The following is a 26374-nucleotide window of genomic DNA, read 5'->3' on the forward strand; positions in this document are numbered from 1 at the left end:
ATTTGAAAGCCCTTCTATATCTTCTTCGATCTCATGGATGGAAGATAAGCTTAGAAAAGAGTTATTATTCCCAGTACCAGAGTAGAATTCCTGGGTATTATAATAGACTCCATATCCATGAGGATATTCCTTAGAGACGCGAGACGTTGCAAGCTAACTTCTGCTTGTCTTGCCCTCCAGACCTCCTTAAGGTCCTCTGTGGCTCAGTGTATGGAGGGGATTGGTCTCATGGTGTCCAGCATGGACATCATTCCTTTTGCCAGATTCCATCTAAGACCTCTACAGCTGTGCATGCTGAGACAGTGGAACGGCGATCATTCAGATCCGTCTCAACAGATTTCTCTGGACAACCGGTCGAGAGAATTGCTCTCCTGGTGGTTCTGTCCAGATCACCTGTCCCAAGGGACATCCTTCATGAGACCATCCTGGAAGATTGTGACTACGGACGCAGGCCTCTCAGGATGGGGAGCTGTTTGGGGTGCCAGGAAGGCACAGGGCCTGTGGACTTGAGAGGAATCCCTTCTCCCGTTCAACATTTTGGAACTTCGAGCAATCTACAACGCTCTGAAGGCTTAGCCTCTTCTGGGTTTGCCCCGGTTTATCAGATTTTAAATCAGACAACATTACCTCGGTGGCTTACATCAACCATCAGGGGGGAATGAGGAGCTCCCTAGCGATGAGGGAAGTATCTCGGATTCTGGAGTGGGCAGAGGCCCACAACTGCTCACTGTCAGCGATCCACATTCCGGGTATGGACAACTGCGAAGTGGATTTCCTCAGCAGACAAACCTTTCAACTGGAAGAATGGTCTCTCCATCCCAAGGTGTTTGCAGTGATTTGCAACACATGGGGGACACCGGAGACAAATATCATGGTGGCCCAGGTCAAATTCAAGCTACCTAGATATGGGTCCTGGTCCAAGGATCCTCTGGCGGAGCTAACAGATGCATTAGCAATGCCTTGGAGGTTCAATCTAATTTAAAAATTTTCACCGTTACCACTTCTCCCTCGGGTAGTGGCCCGCATCAAGCAGGACCAGGCATCAGTGATACTGTTTGCTCTATAGTGGCCGCGAAGGATGTGGTTTGCGGATCTGGTGGGGATGTCCTCATCTTCGCTGTGGAAGTTACCTTGTCGCAGGGATCTGCTGGAACAGGGTCCTTTTGTTCACCAAAATCTGGACTCTCTCAGGCTTATTGCGTGGAGATTGAATGCTTAGTCTTAGCCAAGAGAGGTTTCTCTGAGAGGGTTAACAGAGTCTGTTACTCGTTGCATCTACCACAAGGTGTGGAGAGCTTACTTATTCTGGTGTGAAGAGCGTGGTTTCGCCTGGCATAGGGTGAAGGCTGGCAGGATTATTTCCTTTCTCCAGGAGGGTCTGGAGAAGGGCCTATCTGCCAGTTTCCTGAGGGAACAGATATCGGCCCTGTTTTGCTGCACAAGAGACTCGCTGAAGTCCCTGACGTGCAATCCTTCATTAAGGCTCTGATCAGGATCAAACCTGTGCTTAGAACCAACAATCCAACTTGGAGTTTAAATCTTGTTCTTAAGTTTTTGCAACAGGCTCCATGTGAGCCTATGCATTCAGTTGACATTTAATTGTTGTCCTGGAAGGTTCTTTTTCTATTGGCTATTGCGTCGGCATGCAGAGTTTCTGAAATGGCGGCCTTGCAATGTGAGCCTCCTTATCTGGTGTTCCACACTGATAAGGCTGTCCTACGTACCCGCTTGGGTTTCCTTCCTAAGGTGTTGTCTAATCCTAACATCAATCAGGAGATTGTGGTTCCTTCTTGTGTCCTAATCCTTTGTCTTCGAAGGAACGTTTACTTCATAATCTGGATGTGGTTTGAGCTTTGAAGTTTTATCTTTAAACTACTAAGGATTTTAGACAAACTTCTTCCTTGTTTGTTATCTACTCTGAGAAGCGTAAGGGTCTGAAGACCTCTTCGACTTCCTTGTCTTTTTGGTTAAGGAGTGTTATACGCTTAGCTTACAAGTAAGCGGCACTTAGACCTCCTCAGAGGATTACAGCTCATTCCACTAGAGCAGTGGCTTCCTCTTGGGACTTTAAGAACGAGGCCTCTATGGATCAGATTTGTAAGGCGGCTACCTGGTCCTCCTTATATACTTTTTTGAAATTCTACAAATTTGACGTTTTTGCTTCGGCTGAAGCAGTTTTTGGGAGAAAGATTTTACAGGCTGTGGTGCCCTCAGATTAGGGTCTGCCTTTCCTTTACCCCTCCCATTATCATTCAGTGTCCTCTAGAGCTTGGGTATAGTTTTCCCAACAGTAAGTAATGATGCTGTGGACTCTCCTCATATTAAGACGGAAAACATAAATTATGCTTACTTGATAATTTAATTTCCTTCTGTATGAGGAGAGTCCACGGCCCTCGCCCGTATTCTCCGATGGGCAGACCAAAATTTGTTTTTCTCTTCCGGCACCATTTATACCCTGATATTTATCCTACTGTTCCTTGTTCCCTTGGCAGAATGACTGGGATATGAGGGAAGTAGGGGGGAGTATTTAAGCCTTTGGCTGGGCTGTCGTTGCCTCCTCCTGGTGGCCAGGTTCAGTATTTCCCAACAGTAAGGAATGATGCCATGGACTCTCCTCATACAGAAGGAAATTAAATTATCAGGTAAGCATAATTTAAGTTTTTTTTTTTACCATTCCTGTTGCATGATATAGAATTGTGTGCAGGAGGCTATTTGCAGCTTAATCTAAGGTAAGACTTTAAGATAACTAAGGTGTAGAAGACTGTCCCTTTAAGGTTACATTCAGAACACTGACAGCAAAGAATGACTGCACAGTCACACCCATGTTTACAGGAATCCTGAATTGTCACTGTGCCTTCTTTCAAGTATCATAGGGGCCAATTATCTAAACCTCGCCAAATAAGACAAAATAGCAAACTGCTACTTGTATTTATTGCCCTATAACGTGCAAAAAAAGCAAAGAACATGTAAACATTGGGTATTTCTAAACTCAGGACAAAATTTAGAAACTATTTAGCATGGGTGTTTTTTGGTGGTTGTAGATGTGTAACAGATTATGGGGGTCAAAGTTAGAAAAAGTGTGTTTTTTTTTCAATTTTTTCATCATATTTTATAATTTTTTTATAGTAAATTATAAGATGTGATGAAAATAATGGCATCTTTAAAAAGTCCATTTAATGCCGAGAAAAATTGTATTTAATATGTGTGGGTACAGTAAATGAGTAAGAGAAAAATTACAGCTAAACACAAACACTGCAGAAATGTAAAAATAGCCTTGGTCCCAAACAGTCAAAAAATGGAAAAGTGCTGTGGTCCTTAAGGGGTTAAGGATACTAAACGCAAGTAGTTTTTTTTTCATGATTCAGATAGAGCTTTCGATTTTAAGCAACTTTCTAATTTACTCATATTATTTTTTTTTGTTCTCTTGCTTTCTTTATTTAAAAGCTTAGGAGTTGGCCAATTTTAGGTTCAGCACCCTGAATGGCGCTTGCTGATTGGTGGCTACATTTAGCCACCAATAAGCAAGCGTAACCCAGGTTAGGTTCTGAACCAAAAAAGGGCCAACTCTTAAGTTTTAAATTCCTGCTTTTAAATAAAGATAGCAACAGAATAAAGAAGAATGTATAATAGGAGTAAATTAGAAAGTTGCTTAAAATTGCAAGCTCTATCTGAATCACGAAAGAAAAAAATGTTGGGTTTAGTATCACTTTAAATTACGTTTTACAGTGTGCATATTTAATACGAGTTTTGATGCACCTTAAATTGATGGTAAATCCTAGAGTTTCTGAAATGCAAGGATTTAAAATTGGAACAAATAAAGGGGACTTTCAGTAATAAAGTATAAAATACTTCATGCTGAAAGCTCCTTTATTTGTTTGCAGCGTGCGCCGCACTGAGCTGCTAAGGCAGGCCACGGCAGACGTTTCTACTTCTTCGCTAATAGCCGTGCAAGAAATCCGGCGCCACTTGGAGCCAAGCCAGATTTCCTGCACAGCTATTAGCTAAGAGGTTGAAACATCACCTCTCAGCCAAATAGCGTTCTGCCGTGGACTGCCTTAGCAGCTCAGTGCAGCGAACGCTGCAAACAAATAAATAGCTTTTAGCATGAAGTATTTTATACTTCTTGACTGAAAGTCCCCTTTCTTTGTTCCAATTGTAAATTCTACTGTTTCAGAAACGCTAGGATTTACTATCACTTTAACAATACAATTTTTCTTGTGTCAGTAGTTAAATTATTCTTTTTGTATGATTTTTAAATTACGAATTAATTGTGAACTTTTAAAATGTATGCATCTCTTTCCCATCCTGTTTTCAGGGTAAAACATGGCTTTATATAATTCTACCACCTTCACTTCACCTATTATGTGTATGTGGTAAACACTAAGTTGATTTTTTGTTGTGAGCCTTACACTTAATTTGGATTTTTTTAGGAATATTTTTTAAGAGCAATGTTTGCACAATTTTAAATGCCATATCTGCTATATAACTATTTGTTTTAACTATTCATTTAGCTATTATTGCTGTATAAATTTGTGTATGTGTATGTGGTAAACACAAAGTTGAATTTCTGTTGTGAGCCTTATACTAAATTTGGAATTTTTTAGGAATATTTTTAAGAGCAATGTTTGCACAATTTTAAATGCTATATCTGTTACATAACTATTTGTTTTAACTATTCATTTAGCTATTGTATCAATTTGATTGTTTATACATGGATCCATGTTTTTAACTTATTTGTGCACTCAATAAATTGTTTATTGTAATCGTTTGATAATATTGCATTTGGTCCAGACCCAGCCTTCGTATAGTTGGCGCTTTGGTATACCTTATTAGTTTTATATTTCCATTTGACAACTAGGTGTCAAATTATCAAAACCAGAGGTCTTATTTAGTAGGCACTAGGTGTACTAAACTATCAATATAATTCTACCAGGGAAATAGAAGGACTGGTGAGTATTCTTATAGAATCTTACCAGCCCAGAGAGATTTAGATAATTGGCCCCATAGTACAATGTGTTATATTGGTAGTCAAGTGGCATAGGAATACACTTGTAAATCGTATATAGGGCTCTAAATCAAATGAATGACAGAGACACCTACGCTATGAACAACCCATATTGATGTATGCATGTGGTTTCAGTTAGCAAATGGTCAGATCTGAGCAATCTACCAGAGAAACTGCACACTCTTTTGAAAGTGATATAATTATTAAATAAAAATGCACAAAGCTCATTCAAAATTCTAACAAAGTAAGGATTTCACAACTCTACAAGAACACCAGATGTACTGCCAACCCATTATACAAACTCTACACTCTATACATATACCAATTACAGACATAATAAGCGCAACTAGCATATTTTAACAGCCCGTTGTGAGAGAGGCAAAGTTCACTATCATCACTTACAGTTTAATGATAACTCCCTGCAAAACAACCCACGTGTGTGTATTTACAGCAAGCCAACCTACTGTGTGACGGACCGTAAATGACAAACACCTGACCCGATGTATGTCTTACCTGTGGTTCAATAATCCCCACCACACTGACTGAACCGACGACACGTCACCTACCTAATGACTCGCACAGCCTAAACAAACCGAACAAGCTATGGCATTTCCGGGTGCTTGAGGCCATCATGCGTTCCAAGCCTCTCTTTCGATTGATCTGATTTTGAGAATGAATGTTTAAAAAATTGCGCTATTATAGTTACTAGATGATTAATTAGATAGACATCGCTACCTAATACAGCTTTTAATACCTTTTCCCATTAACACATAATATAATTACGTCTGACAAAAAAGAATGAGAAACTGGTACCAACTTCCTTAAACAAAAACGGTGTTGTGTCGAGAATGATTTCCCCTTCGATGATAGTTTCTCGGCACAACAACGGAACTGATTCAGTCGGCTCACTTAACCACTAAAGGGAAGTGAGAGCAGTTTTGTTTTTTACAGCTTTAATGTAAAAATTGTCTGTTTGTGGTAGATCATGGGACTAAAACACTCCATGTAACACTATGTTAATAGCTTTTTGTCATGCAGCAATAGTAAGGGTAACACGATCCTAGGGTCAATAGGCTTGTTACTGTAATCTTTACCTTGCGTTGTGATTCCTGATACATTTTACAACAATGTTGCTAACACTAACGATATCAATCAGGTTATATTACAGTATCCCTGCTAGTAACATTCTCTTATATGTATATGTGTCCGGTAAAGTACACCAGAATGGTGAGCCTGGCAAAAACATGATACCCCAAGTTATTTCTCCCTATTAAACGTGTAGGAACAAAACGCTAAAACCTTATTGCTATCTGGGTATTCTGCCCCCCCCCCCCCCCCCCCAGATATTCTCCTTCTAATCTGTTGTATCGTTACGGAGTATTTACTATTACTAGATGTAAAATGAGGTACCATTAATGTATAATGTAATGACCATTGACCACAAGCGACGAGCAAGCCGGTGTTGTATCATAAATGGTTCATTTATGATACAACACCGGGAAATATTTGTATTGACAGACAGGCACATACAGTGCTGTCAATGGCACAAGCTCCTCCCTTTTGTTGATGCGCACTAACCACTTCCGTGCCTGCGACCTCCCACGTGACCGCCGGGGCAGGGACCAGGCACTGCTGCAGGACCCCCCGGAGACCCCCTAGTGCAGGTGAGAGCGGCACGCGTTGTCATGGTGATAGGAGGACCCGGCCATTGCTTGCGCAATACGACTCCCCCAAAGAGCCATGTCAATGCTGGGACTCAAAGTAACCCGAGCTTTTTGTTTCCCTTAGTGTTACCCTAGCAAGGAGCCATGCAGAGCGTCATTAATTCGGTGAAAGGAAAGGCTCTGGAGGTTGCTGTGTACCTGACACCTGTGCTCAAGGTAAATTCGTGTCTGCTAGTGAATTTAGTGCTTCTGTATGTTTGTGCCTGCTAGTGAATTTAGTGCTACTGTATGTTTGTCTGCTAGTGAATTTAGTGCTACTGTATGTTTGTCTGCTAGTGAATTTAGTGCTACTGTATGTTTGTCTGCTAGTGAATTTAGTGCTTCTGTATGTTTGTCTGCTAGTGAATTTAGTGCTTCTGTATGTTTGTGCCTGCTAGTGAATTTAGTGCTTCTGTATGTTTGTGCCTGCTAGTGAATTTAGTGCTACTGTATGTTTGTATCTGCTAGTGAATTTAGTGCTACTGTATGTTTGTGTCTGCTAGTGAATTTAGTCATACTGTATGTTTGTGCCTGCTAGTGAATTTAGTGCTACTGTATGTTTGTGTCTGCTAGTGAATTTAGTCATACTGTATGTTTGTGCCTGCTAGTGAATTTAGTCATACTGTATGTTTGTCTGCTAGTGAATTTAGTGCTACTGTATGTTTGTCTGCTAGTGAATTTAGTGCTACTGTATGTTTGTCTGCTAGTGAATTTAGTGCTACTGTATGTTTGTCTGCTAGTGAATTTAGTGCTACTGTATGTTTGTCTGCTAGTGAATTTAGTGCTACTGTATGTTTGTCTGCTAGTGAATTTAGTGCTTCTGTATGTTTGTCTGCTAGTGAATTTAGTGCTTCTGTATGTTTGTGCCTGCTAGTGAATTTAGTGCTTCTGTATGTTTGTGCCTGCTAGTGAATTTAGTGCTACTGTATGTTTGTATCTGCTAGTGAATTTAGTGCTACTGTATGTTTGTGTCTGCTAGTGAATTTAGTCATACTGTATGTTTGTGCCTGCTAGTGAATTTAGTGCTACTGTATGTTTGTGTCTGCTAGTGAATTTAGTCATACTGTATGTTTGTGCCTGCTAGTGAATTTAGTCATACTGTATGTTTGTCTGCTAGTGAATTTAGTGCTACTGTATGTTTGTCTGCTAGTGAATTTAGTGCTACTGTATGTTTGTCTGCTAGTGAATTTAGTGCTACTGTATGTTTGTCTGCTTGTGAATTTAGTGCTACTGTATGTTTGTCTGCTAGTGAATTTAGTGCTTCTGTATGTTTGTCTGCTAGTGAATTTAGTGCTTCTGTATGTTTGTGCCTGCTGATGAATTTAGTGCTTCTGTATGTTTGTGCCTGCTAGTGAATTTAGTGCTTCTGTATGTTTGTGCCTGCTAGTGAATTTAGTGCTACTGTATGTTTGTGTCTGCTAGTGAATTTAGTGCTACTGTATGTTTGTCTGCTAGTGAATTTAGTGCTACTGTATGTTTGTGTCTGCTAGTGAATTTAGTGCTTCTGTATGTTTGTGCCTGCTAGTGAATTTAGTGCTTCTGTATGTTTGTGTCTGCTAGTGAATTTAGGGATACTGTATGTTTGTGTCTGCTAGTGAACTTAGGGATACTGTATGTTTGTTAGCTAATTTAGTGCTACTGTATGTTTGTGTCTGCTAGTGAATTTAGTGCTTCTGTATGTTTGTGTCTGCTAGTGAATTTAGGGATACTGTATGTTTGTCTGCTAGTGAATTTAGTGCTACTGTATGTTTGTCTGCTAGTGAATTTAGTGCTACTGTATGTTTGTCTGCTAGTGAATTTAGTGCTTCTGTATGTTTGTGCCTGCTAGTGAATTTAGGGATACTGTATGTTTGTGTCTGCTAGTGAATTTAGGGATACTGTATGTTTGTGGCTGCTAGTGAATTTAGGGATACTGTATGTTTGTGTCTGCTAGTGAATTTAGGGATACTGTATGTTTGTGCCTGCTAGTGAATTTAGGGATACTGTATGTTTGTGTCTGCTAGTGAATTTAGTGCTACTGTATGTTTGTGTCTGCTAGTGAATTTAGTCATACTGTATGTTTGTGCCTGCTAGTGAATTTAGTGCTACTGTATGTTTGTGTCTGCTAGTGAATTTAGTGCTACTGTATGTTTGTGCCTGCTAGTGAATTTAGTGCTACTGTATGTTTGTGTCTGCTAGTGAATTTAGTCATACTGTATGTTTGTGCCTGCTAGTGAATTTAGTGCTACTGTATGTTTGTGTCTGCTAGTGAATTTAGTGCTACTATACGTTTGTGCCTGCTAGTGAATTCAGTGATACTGTATGTTTGTGTTTGCTAGTGAATTTAGTGCTACTGTATGTTTTTGTCTGCTAGTGAATTTAGTGCTACTGTATGTTTGTGTCTGTTAGTGAATTTAGTTCTACTGTATGTTTGTGTCTGCTAGTGAATTTAGTGATACTGTATGTTTGTATTAAGACAGAAGGAAAACCAATGGCACTACTGTGGAAGAATACTGTACCCCAAAGATTCCTTGTATAATAAGGGAACCATGTCACTTTATATGATAATAGGAAGGTTTGGTGCTATGTAGTAAAAGCACAATTTCACAACTGACAAGAGAGGCTGAGACCGCCTACACTTGAAAAAGACTACATAAATAGCACTCAAGGGGTTAAATATGCGTGCCAGTGTCCAGGAAGAGATACTATATAGAATGTCAGACAAATGATGTGCAGTCTTGACTTATAAATGACAACTAATGGAAGTTAAAATTTAACTTTTATTGAAAGTGCAATTAAAATAGGAAAAACACACATTAAAATCACACTTAGGAGCCTATTGGAAGTGAAATAATAATATTAATAAATTAATACTATACAAGCCCTCCCAATTGGTGAATTTCTAAGAATGAGAAGAAACTGTTCCTCAGATATAAATTACAGCAAGAGAGACAAAGAACTATCTGAAAGATTGTCACTGAGAGGATACAGTAGAAGGGCAATTAAAAGGGCAAAATTTAGTGCAAGAACAACCAACAGAAAGGAGTTACTACTTAAAAGATCGAAACCAAAACAAGATCAGATAAGATTTATATCCACGTACAATCCTGAAAGTACTTATATAAAAACAGTGCTCCAAGATAACTGGCACATTCTAATGTCTGACCCCAAGTTAAAAACAATTCTGGGTGCAAAAATCCAAACAGGTTATAGGAGAACTCGAAATCTAAAAGACCTCATAAGTCCTAGTAATCTAGAAGGTGTTAAAACTAAGAGTGCATTCACAAATGGATCCTTTAAATGTGGAACCTGTACTTCATGTAGTTTTATGCTTAAAACACATACAATACATGATCGTTTCAACAAACCACATACAATCAATGCACACATTAACTGCCAAACGGAAGGAGTAGTTTATGCATTACGATGCAAATGTGATTTGTTTTACATTGGCATGACAACCAGAAAAATAAGAGTAAGGTTGCAAGAACACCTCAGAAATATTACAAATGCGGGGAAAGATCTCCAAGCAGGGAACCAATTGACTTCTGTGGCTAGACATTTCCTCAACAAACATAATTCCAAACAAAGTGATTTAAAATGCTTTGGAATAAAAAAAGTTAAATTTGGAATTAGAGGAGGTGATGTGGAGCAAACTTTATTAAAAGTTGAAAGCAAATGGATTTTCCTCCTCAATACAGTTCACCCATTTGGCCTCAATGAGTGCAACAATTTTTCTTCTTTTTTTATAAAGAACTTACATATTCTACAAAAACTCCACTCCAAATGCAGTCTGATTTTCTAAAAAAAACTATATTCAGTCTAAACAAAAACAATTTAAAATAATGATTACCATTATGGTATCTTTGCTATGTTTTTAACTGATAACATTACAATAGGTGCTCTGGTCATCCAATAAAATTACAGGTTAATATTTGATACGATAAGGTTCTCCAAACTATTTAGGTCCCTTATTATTATGTAGTATATTTGAGTTAGGTTATTAGGGGTTTTTTATCACTTTTTAATTTTTTCATTATATATTTTTTTTTTTTTAGCTTTATTTTTCATACACTTATAGATCTCCATTATTATTTTTTAGTGTGGAGACTTTATTGCACTATTCACACTGTAATCACGTATATACACTTTGTTAATGTCATAATTGTATATGCACAGAGTATAAGTATTATTCAGTAGTGACTTAGTACTGATTTAACAAATTCCTATCACACAGCACATAAGTTGTTTATAAAATATCACTGTTAAATGTAGTGGGATTATTCCCAACACACACTAGCCAGTCAATGGCATAATATCACTAGGCAACAAATCTTTAACCACTAATTTATTTAAACCTTATCAATAGAGATATATGACCAGTCATAAGTGTTACTAATCTTATTAATAAACCATATTATAGGATCGATCATTACAGCAACATTTGGTTTATTTCTCTTTAGGCAAGTTCACTTGGTATTATATGTACCTTTTCATCTGTAACAGTTAAATTCAGCAACACATCTCCAACGTTAATACTTAGTTTGCTAACAGTATTGTTTAGACCGATCCTGTTATCTGATATAGTTTCTATGTTGACATAGACTGTTATTAGCAGGCTGGGGATTGGCTAACATCTAATGACATCATCTCAAGAGGTGTAACTACCACGCCATCAAATACCAGTATGTGAACTGCGCGCTCACTCTTTGAAAAGCCAAAAGGCGAAACATGTTAGGGACGTTAGGCTACTGGTGAGGAGTCCTAGGAGCTCCTGTATTTTTAGTATGCCTTAGGCAGCCTATAATCTTTATTTAATTAATATATTTACTTTAACTTAGAACGGAGTGGCTGAAAGCTGGACTAATTAGAATGCGCTAAGACCGTTTTGTAATTTCCAATATGGAACCACTTGTTTGTTGACGAACCGGACAATATTATTGTTTACTTGATAATATAATTCAGAGGGCATCTACAGCCTCAATTAACTTACTTTCTATATGTTTGTTGGTGGGTAATTACGGGGCTATATAAGCAGATCTGCCTGATACACTCCGTTAACACATGAATATTATTATATACATTAACATCGGAGCTACTATTTACAGATATATTAAAGCATATTAGCTAAGGTCTATCTGTTGCTGTGTGTTTGAATTGTGAACCGTTGCGAGTGGAGCTCATATATGATAGTCACCTTATACTGGTAGGGTATTATAGTTGTTTTTGCTTATTCGCAAGCATAGACCGAGCAGCTGACATTAAAATAACGAGTAACTTTATTATTACTCTACTATTTGCTATACCATTGATTTATCACAGAGAAAAAATAACATAATACCTTGGTTGATATCCAGTTTAGTATTATATGCACCTACATCCAAGCTATTATTTACAGATAGCAAAGCACATCAGCTAAGTTCTATCTGTTGCTGTGTGTGTGAATTGTGAACCATTATGAGTGGAGTTTATAAATGCTAGTCATCTTGTACTGGTAGGGTATTAAAGTTGTTTTTGCTTATGTGCAAGCATAGATCAAGCAGCTGACATTATAATAACAAGTAACCTTATTATTACTTGCTATACCTTTGATCTATCACTGAGGACAAAACCACATAATACCTTTGTTGATATTTGCACATATAAGTATTTTTATTTACTCCCAAAGTCTAGACCAGTTTACACTGATAGCAGGGCATATTATTTGATGCGGGCTAGCCTCAAATCAAGCTAGTTACTTCTTACTAGCAAGTTGACTGCAGATGAGTATTATAATCAACTTGGCACATTCCAGTATATACAGGTGGAAGAATTAATTTCTATGACCCACTCGAGCACTGTTCAGATGCTCTCAATTTATATATCTAATACACATACAGACACTAGAGTCTAAGTCAGCACACGATTATATCCTATATTGTGTTAAGGCCTCTGACTGCCTTGATAATGTATCCAGCTTGTTCCTCAGTGCACAGATATAATCTGGCCGATTACACTTCGGAATTAGTAAGAGGACAATATTGTTTCATTAAATCACTGTGTGCATGTGTTTGGGGCAAATAACTTTCATAGCTCTGCCACAACAATAAAGCATTCCATGTAAAATAAAGATATAACTGTATATCTACATGAAAGTGGTTCTAGTTTTGTCCCCACAGCCATATTCAGTTCCAATTTATTAATATTATTATTTCACTTCCAATAGGCTCCTAAGTGTATTTTTGTGTGTTTTTACTATTTTAATTGCACTTTCAATAAAAGTTAAATTTTAAAGGGACACTGTACCAAAAATTTTTCTTTCATGATTCAGATTGAGCATGAAATTTTAAGCAACTTTCTAATTTACTCCTATTATCAATTTTTCTTCATTCTCTTGGTATCTTTATTTGAAATGTAAGTTTAGATGCCGGACCATTTTTGGTGAACAACCTGGGTTGTCCTTGCTGATTGGTGGATAAATTCATCCACTAATAAAAAAGTGCTGTCCAGAGTACTGAAACCAAAAAAAAGCTTAGATGCCATCTTTTTCAAATAATGATAGCAAGAGAACGAAGAAAAATTGATAATAGGAGTAAATTAGAAAGTTGCTTAAATTGGCATGCTCTTTCTGAATTACAAAAGAAAAAAAAAATGGGTACACTGTCCCTTTAACTTCCATTAGTTATCATTTATAAGTCAAGACTGCACATCATACATACTGTATGTTTGTGTCTGCTAGTGAATTTAGTGATACTGTATGTTTGTGTCTGCTAGTAAAATTAGTGCTACTGTATGTTTGTGTCTGCTAGTGAATTTAGCGATAAGGCAAATTTATGTTTGTGTCTGCTAGTGAATTTAGCGATAAGGCAAATTTATGTTTGTGTCTGCTAGTGAATTTAATAATACTATATGTTTGTGTTTGCTAGTGAATTTAGTGCTACTGTATGTTTGTGTCTGCTAGTGAATTTAATAATACTATATGTTTGTGTTTGCTAGTGAATTTAGTGATACTGTATGTTTGTGTCTGCTAGTGAATTTAGTGATACTGTATGTTTGTGTCTGCTAGTGAATTTAGTGATACTGTATGTTTGTGTCTGCTAGTGAATTTAGTGATACTGGATGTTTGTGTCTGCTAGTGAATTTAGTGATACTGTATGTTTGTGTCTGCTAGTGAATTTAGTCATACTGTATGTTTGTGTCTGTATCTGTTAATTCATTTAGTGATAATGTATGTTTGTGTTTGCTAGTGAATTTAGTCATACTGTATGTTTGTGTCTGTATCTGTTAATGAATTTAGTTCTACTGTATGTTTGTGTCTGCTAGTTAAATTAGTGCTACTGTATGTTTGTGTCTGCTAGTGAATTTAGTGCTACTGTTTGTGTCTGCTAGTGAATTTAGTGCTACTGTATGTTTGTGTTTGCTAGTGAATTTAGTGCTACTGTATGTTTGTGTTTGCTAGTGAATTTAGTAATAATGTATGCTTGTGTTTGCTAGTGAATTTAGTGATACTGTATGCTTGTGTCTGCTAGTGAATTTAGTGCTACTGTATGTTTGTATCTGTTAATGAATTTAGTGATACTGTATGTTTGTGTCTGCTAGTGAATTTAGTGCTACTGTATGTTTGTATTTGTTAATGAATTTAGTGATACTGTATGTTTGTGTCTGCTAGTGAATTTAGTGCTACTGTATGTTTGTGTCTGCTAGTGAATTTAGTGCTACTGTATGTTTGTCTGCTAGTGAATTTAGTGATAAGGCAAATTTGTGTCTGATATTGAATTTAGTGATACTGTATGTTTGTATCTGTTAATGAATTTAGTGATACTGTATGTTTGTGTCTGCTAGTGAATTTAGTGATACTGTATGTTTGTGTTTGCTAGTGAATTTAGTGATAAGGCAAATTTGTGTCAGATATTGAATTTAGTGATACTGTATGTTTGTGTCTGCTAGTGAATTTAGTCATACTGTATATTTGTGTCTGCTAGTGAATTTAGTGCTACTGTATGTTTGTGTTTGCTAGTGAATTTAATGATACTGTATGTTTGTGTCTGCTAGTGAATTTAGTGCTACTGCATGCTTTTGCCTCCTAGTGAATTTAGTGATGCTGTTTGTTTGTGTCTGCTAGTGAATTTAGTAAAACTGTATGTTTGTGTCTGCTAGTGAATTTAGTCATACTGTATGTTTGTGTCTGTAGCTGTTAATTCATTTAGTTCTACTGCATGTTTGTGTCTGCTAGTGAATTTACTGCTACTGTATGTGTGTCTGCTAGTGAATTTAGTGCTACTGTAAGTTTGTGTCTGCTAATGAATTTAGTGGTACTGTATGTTTGTATCTGCTAGTGAATTTAGTGCTACTGTATGTTTGTGTTTGCTAGTGAATTTAGTGCTACTGTATGTTTATGTCTGCTAGTGAATTTAGTGCTACTGTATGTTTATGTCTGCTAGTGAATATAGTGATAAGGCAAATTTGTGTCCGATATTGAATTTAGTGATATTGTATGTTTGTATCTGCAAGTGAATTTAGTGCTACTGTATGTTTGTGTTTGCTAGTGAATTTAGTAATAATGTATGCTTGTGTTTGCTAGTGAATTTAGTAATACTGTATGCTTGTGTTTGCTAGTGAATTTAGTAATACTGTATGCTTGTGTCTGCTAGTGAATTTAGTGCTACGGTATGTTTGTGTTTGCTAGGTAATATAGTGTTATTGTATGTTTGTGTCTGCTAGTGAATTTAGAAATACTGTATGTTTGTGTCTGCTAGTGAATTTAGTGCTACTGTATGTTTGCGTCTGCTAGTGAATATAGTGATACTGTATGTTTGTATCTGTTAATGAATTTAGTGATACTGTATGTGTGTGTCTGCTAGTGAATTTAGTGCTACTGTATGTTTGTATTTGTTAATGAATTTAGTGATACTGTATGTTTGTGTCTGCTAGTGAATTTATTGCTACTGTATGTTTATGTCTGCTAGTGAATTTAGTGATAAGGCAAATTTGTGTCTGATATTGAATTTAGTGATACTGTATGTTTGTATATGTTAATGAATTTAGTGATACTGTATGTTTGTGTCTGCTAGTGAATTTAGTGCTACTGTATGTTTGTCTGCTAGTGAATTTAGTCATACTGTATATTTGTGTCTGCTAGTGAATTTAGTGCTACTGTATGTTTGTGTCTGCTAGTGAATTTAGTGATACTGTATGTTTGTGTTTGCTAGTGAATTTAGTGATAAGGCAAATTTGTGTCAGATATTGAATTTAGTGATACTGTATGTTTGTGTCTGCTAGTGAATTTAGTCATACTGTATATTTGTGTCTGCTAGTGAATTTAGTGCTACTGTATGTTTGTGTTTGCTAGTGAATTTAATGATACTGTATGTTTGTGTCTGCTAGTGAATTTAGTGCTACTGCATGCTTTTGCCTCCTAGTGAATTTAGTGATGCTGTTTGTTTGTGTCTGCTAGTGAATTTAGTAAAACTGTTAATGAATTTAGTGATAATGTATGTTTGCGTCTGCTAGTGAATATAGTGATACTGTATGTTTGTATCTGTTAATGAATTTAGTGATACTGTATGTTTGTGTCTGCTAGTGAATTTAGTGATAATGTATGTTTGCGTCTGCTAGTGAATTTAGTGCTACTGTATGTTTGTATCTGTTAATGAATTTAGTGATAATGTATGTTTGCGTCTGCTAGTGAATATAGTGATACTGTATGTTTGTATCTGTTAATGAATTTAGTGATACTGTATGTTTGTGTCTGCTAGTGAATTTAGTGATAATGTATGTTTGCGTCTGCTAGTGAATTTAGTGCTACTGTATGTTTGTATCTGTTAATGAATTTAGTGATACTGTATGTTTGTGTCTGCTAGTGAATTTAGTCATACTGTATATTTGTGTCTGCTAGTGAATTTAGTGCTACTGTATGTTTGTGTTTGCTAGTGAATTTAATGATACTGTATGTTTGTGTCTGCTAGTGAATTTAGTGCTACTGCATGCTTGTGCCTCCTAGTGAATTTAGTGATGCTGTTTGTTTGTGTCTGCTAGTGAATTTAGTCACACTGTATGTTTGTGTCTGTATCTTTTAATTCATTTAGTTCTACTGTATGTTTGTGTCTGCTAGTGAATTTAGTGCTACTGTATGTGTGTCTGCTAGTGAATTTAGTGCTACTGTATGTTTGTGTCTGCTAATGAATTTAGTGGTACTGTATGTTTGTATCTGCTAGTGAATTTAGTGCTACTGTATGTTTGTGTTTGCTAGTGAATTTAGTTCTACTGTATGTTTGTGTCTGCTAGTGAATTTAGTGATGCTGTTTGTTTGTGTTTGCTAGTGAATTTAGTGATACTGTATGTTTGTGTCTGCTAGTGAATTTAGTCATACTGTATGTTTGTATCTGTTAATGAATTTAGTGATACTGTATGTTTGTGTCTGCTAGTGAATTTAGTGCTACTGTATGTTTGTATCTGTTAATGAATTTAGTGATACTGTATGTTTGTGTCTGCTAGTGAATTTAGTGCTACTGTATGTTTGTATCTATTAATGAATTTAGTGATACTGTATGTTTGTGTCTGCTAGTGAATTTAGTGCTACTGTATGTTTGTATCTGTTAATGAATTTAGTGATACTGTATGTTTGTGTCTGCTAGTGAATTTAGTCATACTGTATATTTGTGTCTGCTAGTGAATTTAGTGCTACTGTATGTTTGTGTTTGCTAGTGAATTTAGTGATACTGTATGTTTATGTCTGCTAGTGAATTTAGTGCTACTGTATGTTTGTCTGCTAGTGAATTTAGTGATAAGGCAAATTTGTGTCTGATATTGAATTTAGTGATACTGTATGTTTGTGTCTGCTAGTGAATTTAGTGATACTGTATGTTTGTGTCTGCTAGTGAATTTAGTCATACTGTATATTTGTGTCTGCTAGTGAATTTAGTGCTACTGTATGTTTGTGTTTGCTAGTGAATTTAGTGATACTGTATGTTTATGTCTGCTAGTGAATTTAGTGCTACTGTATGTTTGTCTGCTAGTGAATTTAGTGATAAGGCAAATTTGTGTCTGATATTGAATTTAGTGCTACTGTATGTTTGTGTCTGCTAGTGAATTTAGTCATACTGTATATTTGTGTCTGCTAGTGAATTTAGTGCTACTGTATGTTTGTGTCTGCTAGTGAATTTAGTGCTACTGTATGTTTGTGTTTGCTAGTGAATTTAGTGATGCTGTTTGTGTCTGCTAGTGAATTTAGTCATACTGTATGTTTGTATCTACTAGTGAATTTAGTCATACTGCATGTTTGTGTCTGCTAGTGAATTTAGTCACACTGTATGTTTGTGTCTGTATCTGTTAATTAATTTAGTTCTACTGTCTGTGTCTGCTAGTGAATTTAGTGATACTGTATGTTTGTGTCTGCTAGTGAATTTAGTCATACTGTATGTTTGTGTCTTCTAGTGAATTTAGTCACACTGTATGTTTGTGTCTATCTGTTAATTAATTTAGTTCTTCTGTATGTTTGTGTCTGCTAGTGAATTTAGTGCTACTGTATGTGTGTCTGCTAGTGAATTTAGTCACACTGTATGTTTGTGTCTGCTAATGAATTTAGTGCTACTGTATGTTTGTGTCTGCTAATGAATTTAGTGATACTGTATGTTTGTGTCTGCTAGTGAATTTAGTGCTACTGTGTGTTTGTATCTGTTAATGAATTTAGTGATACTGTATGTTTGTGTCTGCTAGTGAATTTAGTGCTACTGTATGTTTGTATCTGTTAATGAATTTAGTGATACTGTATGTTTGTGTCTGCTAGTGAATTTAGTCATACTGCATGTTTGTGTCTGCTAGTGAATTTAGTCACACTGTATGTTTGTGTCTGTATCTGTTAATTAATTTAGTTCTACTGTATGTTTGTGTCTGCTAGTGAATTTAGTGCTACTGTATGTTTGTATCTGCTAGTGAATTTAGTGCTACTGTATGTTTGTGTTTGCTAGTGAATTTAGTGCTACTGTATGTTTATGTCTGCTAGTGAATTTAGTGATAAGGCAAATTTGTGTCCGATATTGAATTTAGTGATACTGTATGTTTGTGTCTGCTAGTGAATTTAGTGCTACTGTATGTTTGTATCTGTTAATGAATTTAGTGATACTGTATGTTTGTGTCTGCTAGTGAATTTAGTCATACTGCATGTTTGTGTCTGCTAGTGAATTTAGTGCTACTGTATGTTTGTGTCTGCTAGTGAATTTAGTGCTACTGTATGTTTGTGTTTGCTAGTGAATTTAGTCATACTGCATGTTTGTGTCTGCTAGTGAATTTAGTCATACTGTATATTTGTGTCTGCTAGTGAATTTAGTGCTACTGTATGTTTGTGTTTGCTAGTGAATTTAGTGATACTGTATGTTTATGTCTGCTAGTGAATTTAGTGATACTGTATGTTTGTCTGCTAGTGAATTTAGTGCTACTGTATGTTTGTCTGCTAGTGAATTTAGTGATAAGGCAAATTTGTGTCTGATATTGAATTTAGTGATACTGTATGTTTGTGTCTGCTAGTGAATTTAGTCATACTGTATATTTGTGTCTGCTAGTGAATTTAGTGCTACTGTATGTTTGTGTCTGCTAGTGAATTTAGTGCTACTGTATGTTTGTGTTTGCTAGTGAATTTAGTGATGCTGTTTGTGTCTGCTAGTGAATTTAGTCATACTGTATGTTTGTATCTACTAGTGAATTTAGTCATACTGCATGTTTGTGTCTGCTAGTGAATTTAGTCACACTGTATGTTTGTGTCTGTATCTGTTAATTAATTTAGTTCTACTGTCTGTGTCTGCTAGTGAATTTAGTGATACTGTATGTTTGTGTCTGCTAGTGAATTTAGTCATACTGTATGTTTGTGTCTTCTAGTGAATTTAGTCACACTGTATGTTTGTGTCTATCTGTTAATTAATTTAGTTCTACTGTATGTTTGTGTCTGCTAGTGAATTTAGTGCTACTGTATGTGTGTCTGCTAGTGAATTTAGTCACACTGTATGTTTGTGTCTGCTAATGAATTTAGTGCTACTGTATGTTTGTGTCTGCTAATGAATTTAGTGATACTGTATGTTTGTGTCTGCTAGTGAATTTAGTGCTACTGTGTGTTTGTATCTGTTAATGAATTTAGTGATACTGTATGTTTGTGTCTGCTAGTGAATTTAGTGCTACTGTATGTTTGTATCTGTTAATGAATTTAGTGATACTGTATGTTTGTGTCTGCTAGTGAATTTAGTCATACTGCATGTTTGTCTGCTAGTGAATTTAGTCACACTGTATGTTTGTGTCTGTATCTGTTAATTAATTTAGTTCTACTGTATGTTTGTGTCTGCTAGTGAATTTAGTGCTACTGTATGTTTGTATCTGCTAGTGAATTTAGTGCTACTGTATGTTTGTGTTTGCTAGTGAATTTAGTGCTACTGTATGTTTATGTCTGCTAGTGAATTTAGTGATAAGGCAAATTTGTGTCCGATATTGAATTTAGTGATACTGTATGTTTGTGTCTGCTAGTGAATTTAGTGCTACTGTATGTTTGTATCTGTTAATGAATTTAGTGATACTGTATGTTTGTGTCTGCTAGTGAATTTAGTCATACTGCATGTTTGTGTCTGCTAGTGAATTTAGTCACACTGTATGTTTGTGTCTGCTAGTGAATTTAGTGCTACTGTATGTTTGTGTTTGCTAGTGAATTTAGTGCTACTGTATGTTTGTATCTGTTAATTAATTTAGTTCTACTGTATGTTTGTGTCTGCTAGTGAATTTAGTGCTACTGTATGTTTGTATCTGCTAGTGAATTTAGTGCTACTGTATGTTTGTGTCTGCTAGTGAATTTAGTGCTACTGTATGTTTGTGTTTGCTAGTGAATTTAGTGATGCTGTTTGTGTCTGTTAGTAAAACTGTATGTTTGTGTCTGCTAGTGAATTTAGTCATACTGTATGTTTGTATCTGCTAGTGAATTTAGTCATACTGTATGTTTGTATCTGCTAGTGAATTTAGTCATACTGTATGTTTGTATCTGCTAGTGAATTTAGTCACACTGTATGTTTGTGTCTGTATCTGTTAATTAATTTAGTTCTACTGTATGTTTGTGTCTGCTAGTGAATTTAGTGATGCTGTTTGTTTGTGTCTGCTAGTGAATTTAGTGATACTGTATGTTTGTGTCTGCTAGTGAATTTAGTCATACTGTATGTTTGTATCTACTAGTGAATTTAGTCATACTGTATGTTTGTATCTGCTAGTGAATTTAGTCATACTGCATGTTTGTTTCTGCTAGTGAATTTAGTCACACTGTATGTTTGTGTCTGTATCTGTTAATTAATTTAGTGCTACTGTATGTTTGTGTCTGCTAGTGAATTTAGTGCTACTGTATGTGTGTCTGCTAGTGAATTTAGTCACACTGTATGTTTGTGTCTGCTAGTGAATTTAGTGCTACTGTATGTTTATGTTTGCTAGTGAATTTAGTGCTACTGTATGTTTATGTCTGCTAGTGAATTTAGTGATAAGGCAAATTTGTGTCCGATATTGAATTTAGTGATACTGTATGTTTGTATCTGCTAGTGAATTTAGTGCTACTGTATGTTTTTATCTGTTAATGAATTTAGTGATACTGTATGTTTGTGTCTGCTAGTGAATTTAGTGCTACTGTATGTTTGTATCTGTTAATGAATTTAGTGATACTGTATGTTTTTGTCTGCTAGTGAATTTAGTCATACTGTATGTATCTGTTTTTTTTTTGTTTTTTAAAGCTTTATTTATATTCAACCTGTGGTTACATTCTTTTCATTATCCCTACACAGGGGGTGAAATAATGTTTAGTTTCAAAGAAAAATATAAACGTCAAACCAAAAAGCAAAAAAAGAAAAATTATGTATCATCTGTTATTATTATTACACCATAAACTTTACAAAGAAGAAACATATCCTAAACACATAGGTGATGCAATATATTCATCATTTGCAATACTGTTGAAATACATTGTTGACAAAATTTTATCTGTAGATTAATAAAGAATTCCAGTTATCTTTGTCAAAGCTTAATGATTTAATGAAAAATTTATATATGCCGGGGGAAAAGGGAGAAGAAAACAAGGGGGGGGCAGGCCGTCTCCTCCCTCTCCTAGACACATGGCAAGTCGGTGGGATTTTCTAAAATAAGAATATCCTACTGTAAGTGATCTCCCTCCCTATTCTAACGCTCTATCTGTCTAGCTTAGTGAGCCTCTCTATTACACGAGTACCAAGCTGCAGGGAATTTATCTAATACAACTAGTTCTGCAAACGTATCAGAACTAAGAAATTGATAAAGTATCTGCTTTTGGATCTGTTATGAATATGTTTTGATTATGGATAACCAACCTAATATTTTTTTTGTGTAGCAGATTTCACATGAAAGCATTCAAATATAATTTGATTTTGAACTTCTTTAATTATCAATGACAAAGGCGGGGCTGACGTAGCTTTCCAATTTTTCACTATAAGCTGTCTTATTAATAGTACTATTGTATTAAGAATTCTATTCTGTATTCCCAAGTCTGGAGATGATGTTTTTAAAAAGAAAATTGTTTCAGGATCCAAAGATACGTTTATGTTATATTGTCTATTAAGCCAGAAAACCAGTTTATTCCAAATTTGCAACATTTTAGGGAAAGAACAGAACATATGAAAAATATCTGCTTTTAAGTTAGTGCATCTTGGGCATCTAGTTATTTGAGATGGAAACATTTTGGTTAGCCGCTCCGGGGTGATATAATAATAATTATTAATACATTCGACGTGTGATTCCCTCCAGCTCATAGAAATTAATGATTTTTTCATTATAGCAAAACTTAAACTAATTCTTTGAGAATCTACTGTGGGAAAGAGATATTTCCAACTGTTACAAGTTAAATTAAAAGAGAGAAGGAGAGAGAAGGATTTGTCTGGCTAACATAATGTCGTACAGGAGGGATATAGAAGGGTAGCCCGTCAGATATTTTTGTATATAAATTTTGATATCAGACCATGCAGTGTATCGATTCCTATCCCATCTCATACTATTAATCTAGTGTCTCAATTGCAGGAACGTGAAAAAACTATTTATAGGTAGATCAAACTGCTCGCAAGGGTCTCATAAGTAACCATATAACCCTCATTTGAAAAAAAACTTGGGAAATAAAGTTAAGACCTTTATCAGCCCATTTTTTTAAAATGTCCTGAGTAATTCCTGGAATAAAATTAATATTACCTATTATAGGTAAAAATTCAGAGTAAGAGTAATCCATATTTAATATAGAGCAAAGTTTATGCCATGCCACAATGATATTTTTAATAGAAACTAATCCTATAATATTAGATGGAAGCTTTTTAGGTGTACAGAGAATAACTGCTTTCAGAGCAAATGGATATATAAGAAAATTCTCAATATCCTTAGTAGAAAAGATTTCAGTTTCGAGTAGCCAGTCTATTGCAATTTTGGCTAACGTGGCAATATTATAGATAGGATGGCAGGGTTTGCCCTGCCTAATTTCACTAACTGGATGCATCATTTTTTTTCAACGGAATACAGGACTTCTTATCTTTCCATATAAATCTAGAAAAAGCAGTATAAATTTTACGCAGATCTCGCGAGGATATAAATAATGGTAAATTCTGTAATGGAGACAGAAAATTAGGAAATTCAATTGTTTTAACTAGACTCACTCGGGCTGATAAAGAAATAGGAAGAGAAGACCAGACCTCCAGATACGCTATGGTTTTCTGTATAAGATATTGAAAATTTTCTATATGCCAATTATCTGGATTAGCATTAAGGTTTATACCTAAGTACTTTAAAGGGACAGTCAACACCCGACGCAACAGAATTACATATGTTTGTAACGCAAACGAAGATCCGCCTGCACCGGCTCCCTTCTCTATTACCTCTATCCTTGTCCTAGGAATCCTTCCAAATACATACGTTACTCTAGTCAAAATATGGCCGCCAATCTCCTCCCCCTCCTCCTTCTTCCCCATCTCACTTCCAAATCACGCTTGTTCATGAAAGGATTGATGACGCGCACAATATGTCATTGCGCATGCGCATTTGTAAATCAGCAATCGGACTTGACACATCCAATTAATTAGATCAGTGTTAAAGGACCAGTAAACACAGTAGATCTGCATAATCAACAAATGCAAGATAACAAGAAAATACAATAGCATTTACTCTGAATTTCAAATGAGTAGTAGATTCTTTTCTAACACATTTCAAAGTTATGCATATTTCCACTCCCCTGTACCATGTGATAGCAATCACCCAATCACAAATGCATATACGTATAGTCTGAGTTCTTGCACATGCTCAGTAGGAGTTGGTGACTCAAAAAAGTGTAAATGTAAAAGACTGTGCACATTTTTTTTAATGGAAGTAAATTCGAAAGTTGTTTAAAATGACATGCTATATCTGAATCATGAAAATTTAATAAAACCTGAGTGTCCCTTTAAGTAATACGGTACTGTTTAAAATATAATACGTCAGAAACTATTGGGGAGAATAAAGTTCTGCTTTTTTGGTTCCTATTGAATTGCGCATGCGCGAAACACCGTAAACGAGTGAAGATTCTGACCGAGGATTCCATTCTGATTTGGAGGATGGATTGAAAGAGAAGGTTAGTACGTAACCGTGGGGGGAGTTTGGCGGCCATATTTCAACTACATTAATGCATGTATTTGGAAGGATTCCTAGGACAAGGATAGAGGTAATAGAGAAGGGAGCCAGTGCAGGTGGATCTTCGTTTGCGTTACAAACATATGGAATCTGGTTGTGTCGGGTGTTGACTGTCCCTTTAATGTTTCAACTGTTTTAAATGGAATATCATGTGGACTAGATCTTGTTTTATGGATCCACATAAGTTCGCTTTTATTACAATTTATACTATAACCAGCAAAAGAGCAGAAACAGTTTAGAGTATTAACAATTAATGGAATTGTTTGTGCAGTGTTCTGTACAAAGATAAGTAGGTCATCAGCATATAACAGAGTTTTTAGTCTATGCAGCCCCATCTTTATTCCTGGTATGGTATCTCTAAGCCAAATTGCTAGAGGCTCCAAGGCCAAAATAAACAGAAGTGGAGATAACTGGCAGCCCTGCCTCATACCTCTACCCATAGTAATTTTTGGGGTAAGGGAGACATTTATTAATAAATAAGAGATGGGCTTAATTATATAAATTGTAAATAAAATATAAAAATTGATTCTTGAATCCAAATTAAAACACTGATCTAAATAGATGTTCCCATGCAATCGAATCAAAGGCCTTTTCAGGGTCGAGCGTAAGACTAGCTACATCTTGTCTAAGTTGAATATTCTTGGTTTTATCTAAAGTCCACATGTAATCAATAAAGGTAATAACTTTCCAGATGTTTTTTGATGAATTCCTGGCAGTCATAAAGCCTATTTGGTTTGGATGGATGATCTTATCAAGACAATGAGAAAGTCTAGAGGCTATAATAGAGGTCAAAATTTTATAGTCTGCATTCAATACAGATATCGGCCTATATGACGCGGGATCATGAAGTTCTTTCCCCTTTTTGGGTATCAAATAAATATTAGCTGCTGAGAAATAGTTTGACAAAGGAGTATTTAAAGTATAATAGTTATTAAAAAGTTTCTCCAAAGCAGCCTTAATATATCCTGCTAAGATTAAGATATTCTGCCGGTAACCCATCCGGCCCTGCCGCTTTATTTAATTTGGCCTTCTCTATCTATTTCTATAGCCTCCAAAATCTCTTCTTTTGAGATTGGCATATTTAAAGCAGTAAGTTCAGCTTCCGAAATTCTGGGTAATTGCAATTTAGTCCAAAACTCCTCTTGATTTAGCATATTACTTTTTCTCTCAGAATATAAAGGTTGATAATAATTATAGAAGACTCGCATCTTGATTATCTGTGTATCTATTCTCCCCTTCTATAACTGCCAATATATAAATATATATATATATATATATATATATATATATATATATATATATATATATATATATATATATATATATATATATATATATATATATATATAATATAAAAATTCCCTATTACTTTTAAGCAGTGCAGCTAAATACTTAGCAGAGCACCCATGATATCCCCTATAGTAAGTGTTGATTTTCAACTCCTCTTCCTGGGATTTTTGTTTTAAAAAGACATCTCTTTCCTGACGTGCTTTAATATATGATCTCCAATTATAACTGTTACGAATATTATAATATTTCTTATAGGCATTTTTAACCTGGTTGGCAAGTTGCTGTTCTAAGGCGTTCGCTTTCTTTTTCCTAATAGACATATATGCAGTAATCTCCCCTTGTAGCACAGCCTTAGAAGCCTCCCAAAAGGTTTCTATCTGATTATAATCGCTAATGTTGAACGTACAGTAATCTTTCCACTTCTGTTTTAACCATTGAGAGAATCTTGAATTGTTATACAAATATCTGGGGAAGAAAAAACTATTGTTTTTATCCTTTGGTTTAACTAGTGAATCAAATAACACTGATATAATTGCATGGTCTGATATCATTATGTCATTTATTTGGGCCTGTAATTTAATAATCAATAAAGATTCTGAGATTAATGAAAAGTCTATTTGAGAGAAAGTTTTATGCGTTTTGGACTCACAAGTGTATGTGACTGAATCCAGATTCTTAATTCTCCAAATATCGATTAATTTTAATTTATTACCAAAATGTAAAAAAATATTTGGCGTGG

The 26374-nt window shown here is 35.6% G+C and overlaps 2 protein-coding genes across 2 annotated transcripts in view; one reads left to right on the forward strand and one right to left on the reverse strand.

Moving 5' to 3' along the window:
- The window catches only part of SLC35A5 (solute carrier family 35 member A5), a 150879-nt gene extending 145297 nt beyond the window's left edge, over window positions 1-5582 (reverse strand). Inside the window, exon 1 of the mRNA XM_053706503.1 lies at window positions 5519-5582. The gene's annotated coding sequence lies outside the window, so the exon portion shown is untranslated. The remainder of the gene's footprint in view (window positions 1-5518) is intronic.
- Window positions 5583-6542: 960 nt separating this feature from the next.
- The window catches only part of ATG3 (autophagy related 3), a 166487-nt gene continuing 146655 nt past the window's right edge, over window positions 6543-26374 (forward strand). Inside the window, exons 1-2 of the mRNA XM_053706504.1 lie at window positions 6543-6669; window positions 6794-6885. Coding sequence (XP_053562479.1) covers window positions 6814-6885 — 72 coding nt within the window. The 5' untranslated portion in view covers window positions 6543-6669; window positions 6794-6813. The remainder of the gene's footprint in view (window positions 6670-6793; window positions 6886-26374) is intronic.

Source organism: Bombina bombina, chromosome 3 (genome assembly GCF_027579735.1).
Source record: "Bombina bombina isolate aBomBom1 chromosome 3, aBomBom1.pri, whole genome shotgun sequence".
In the NCBI taxonomy this organism is placed as follows: domain Eukaryota; kingdom Metazoa; phylum Chordata; class Amphibia; order Anura; family Bombinatoridae; genus Bombina; species Bombina bombina.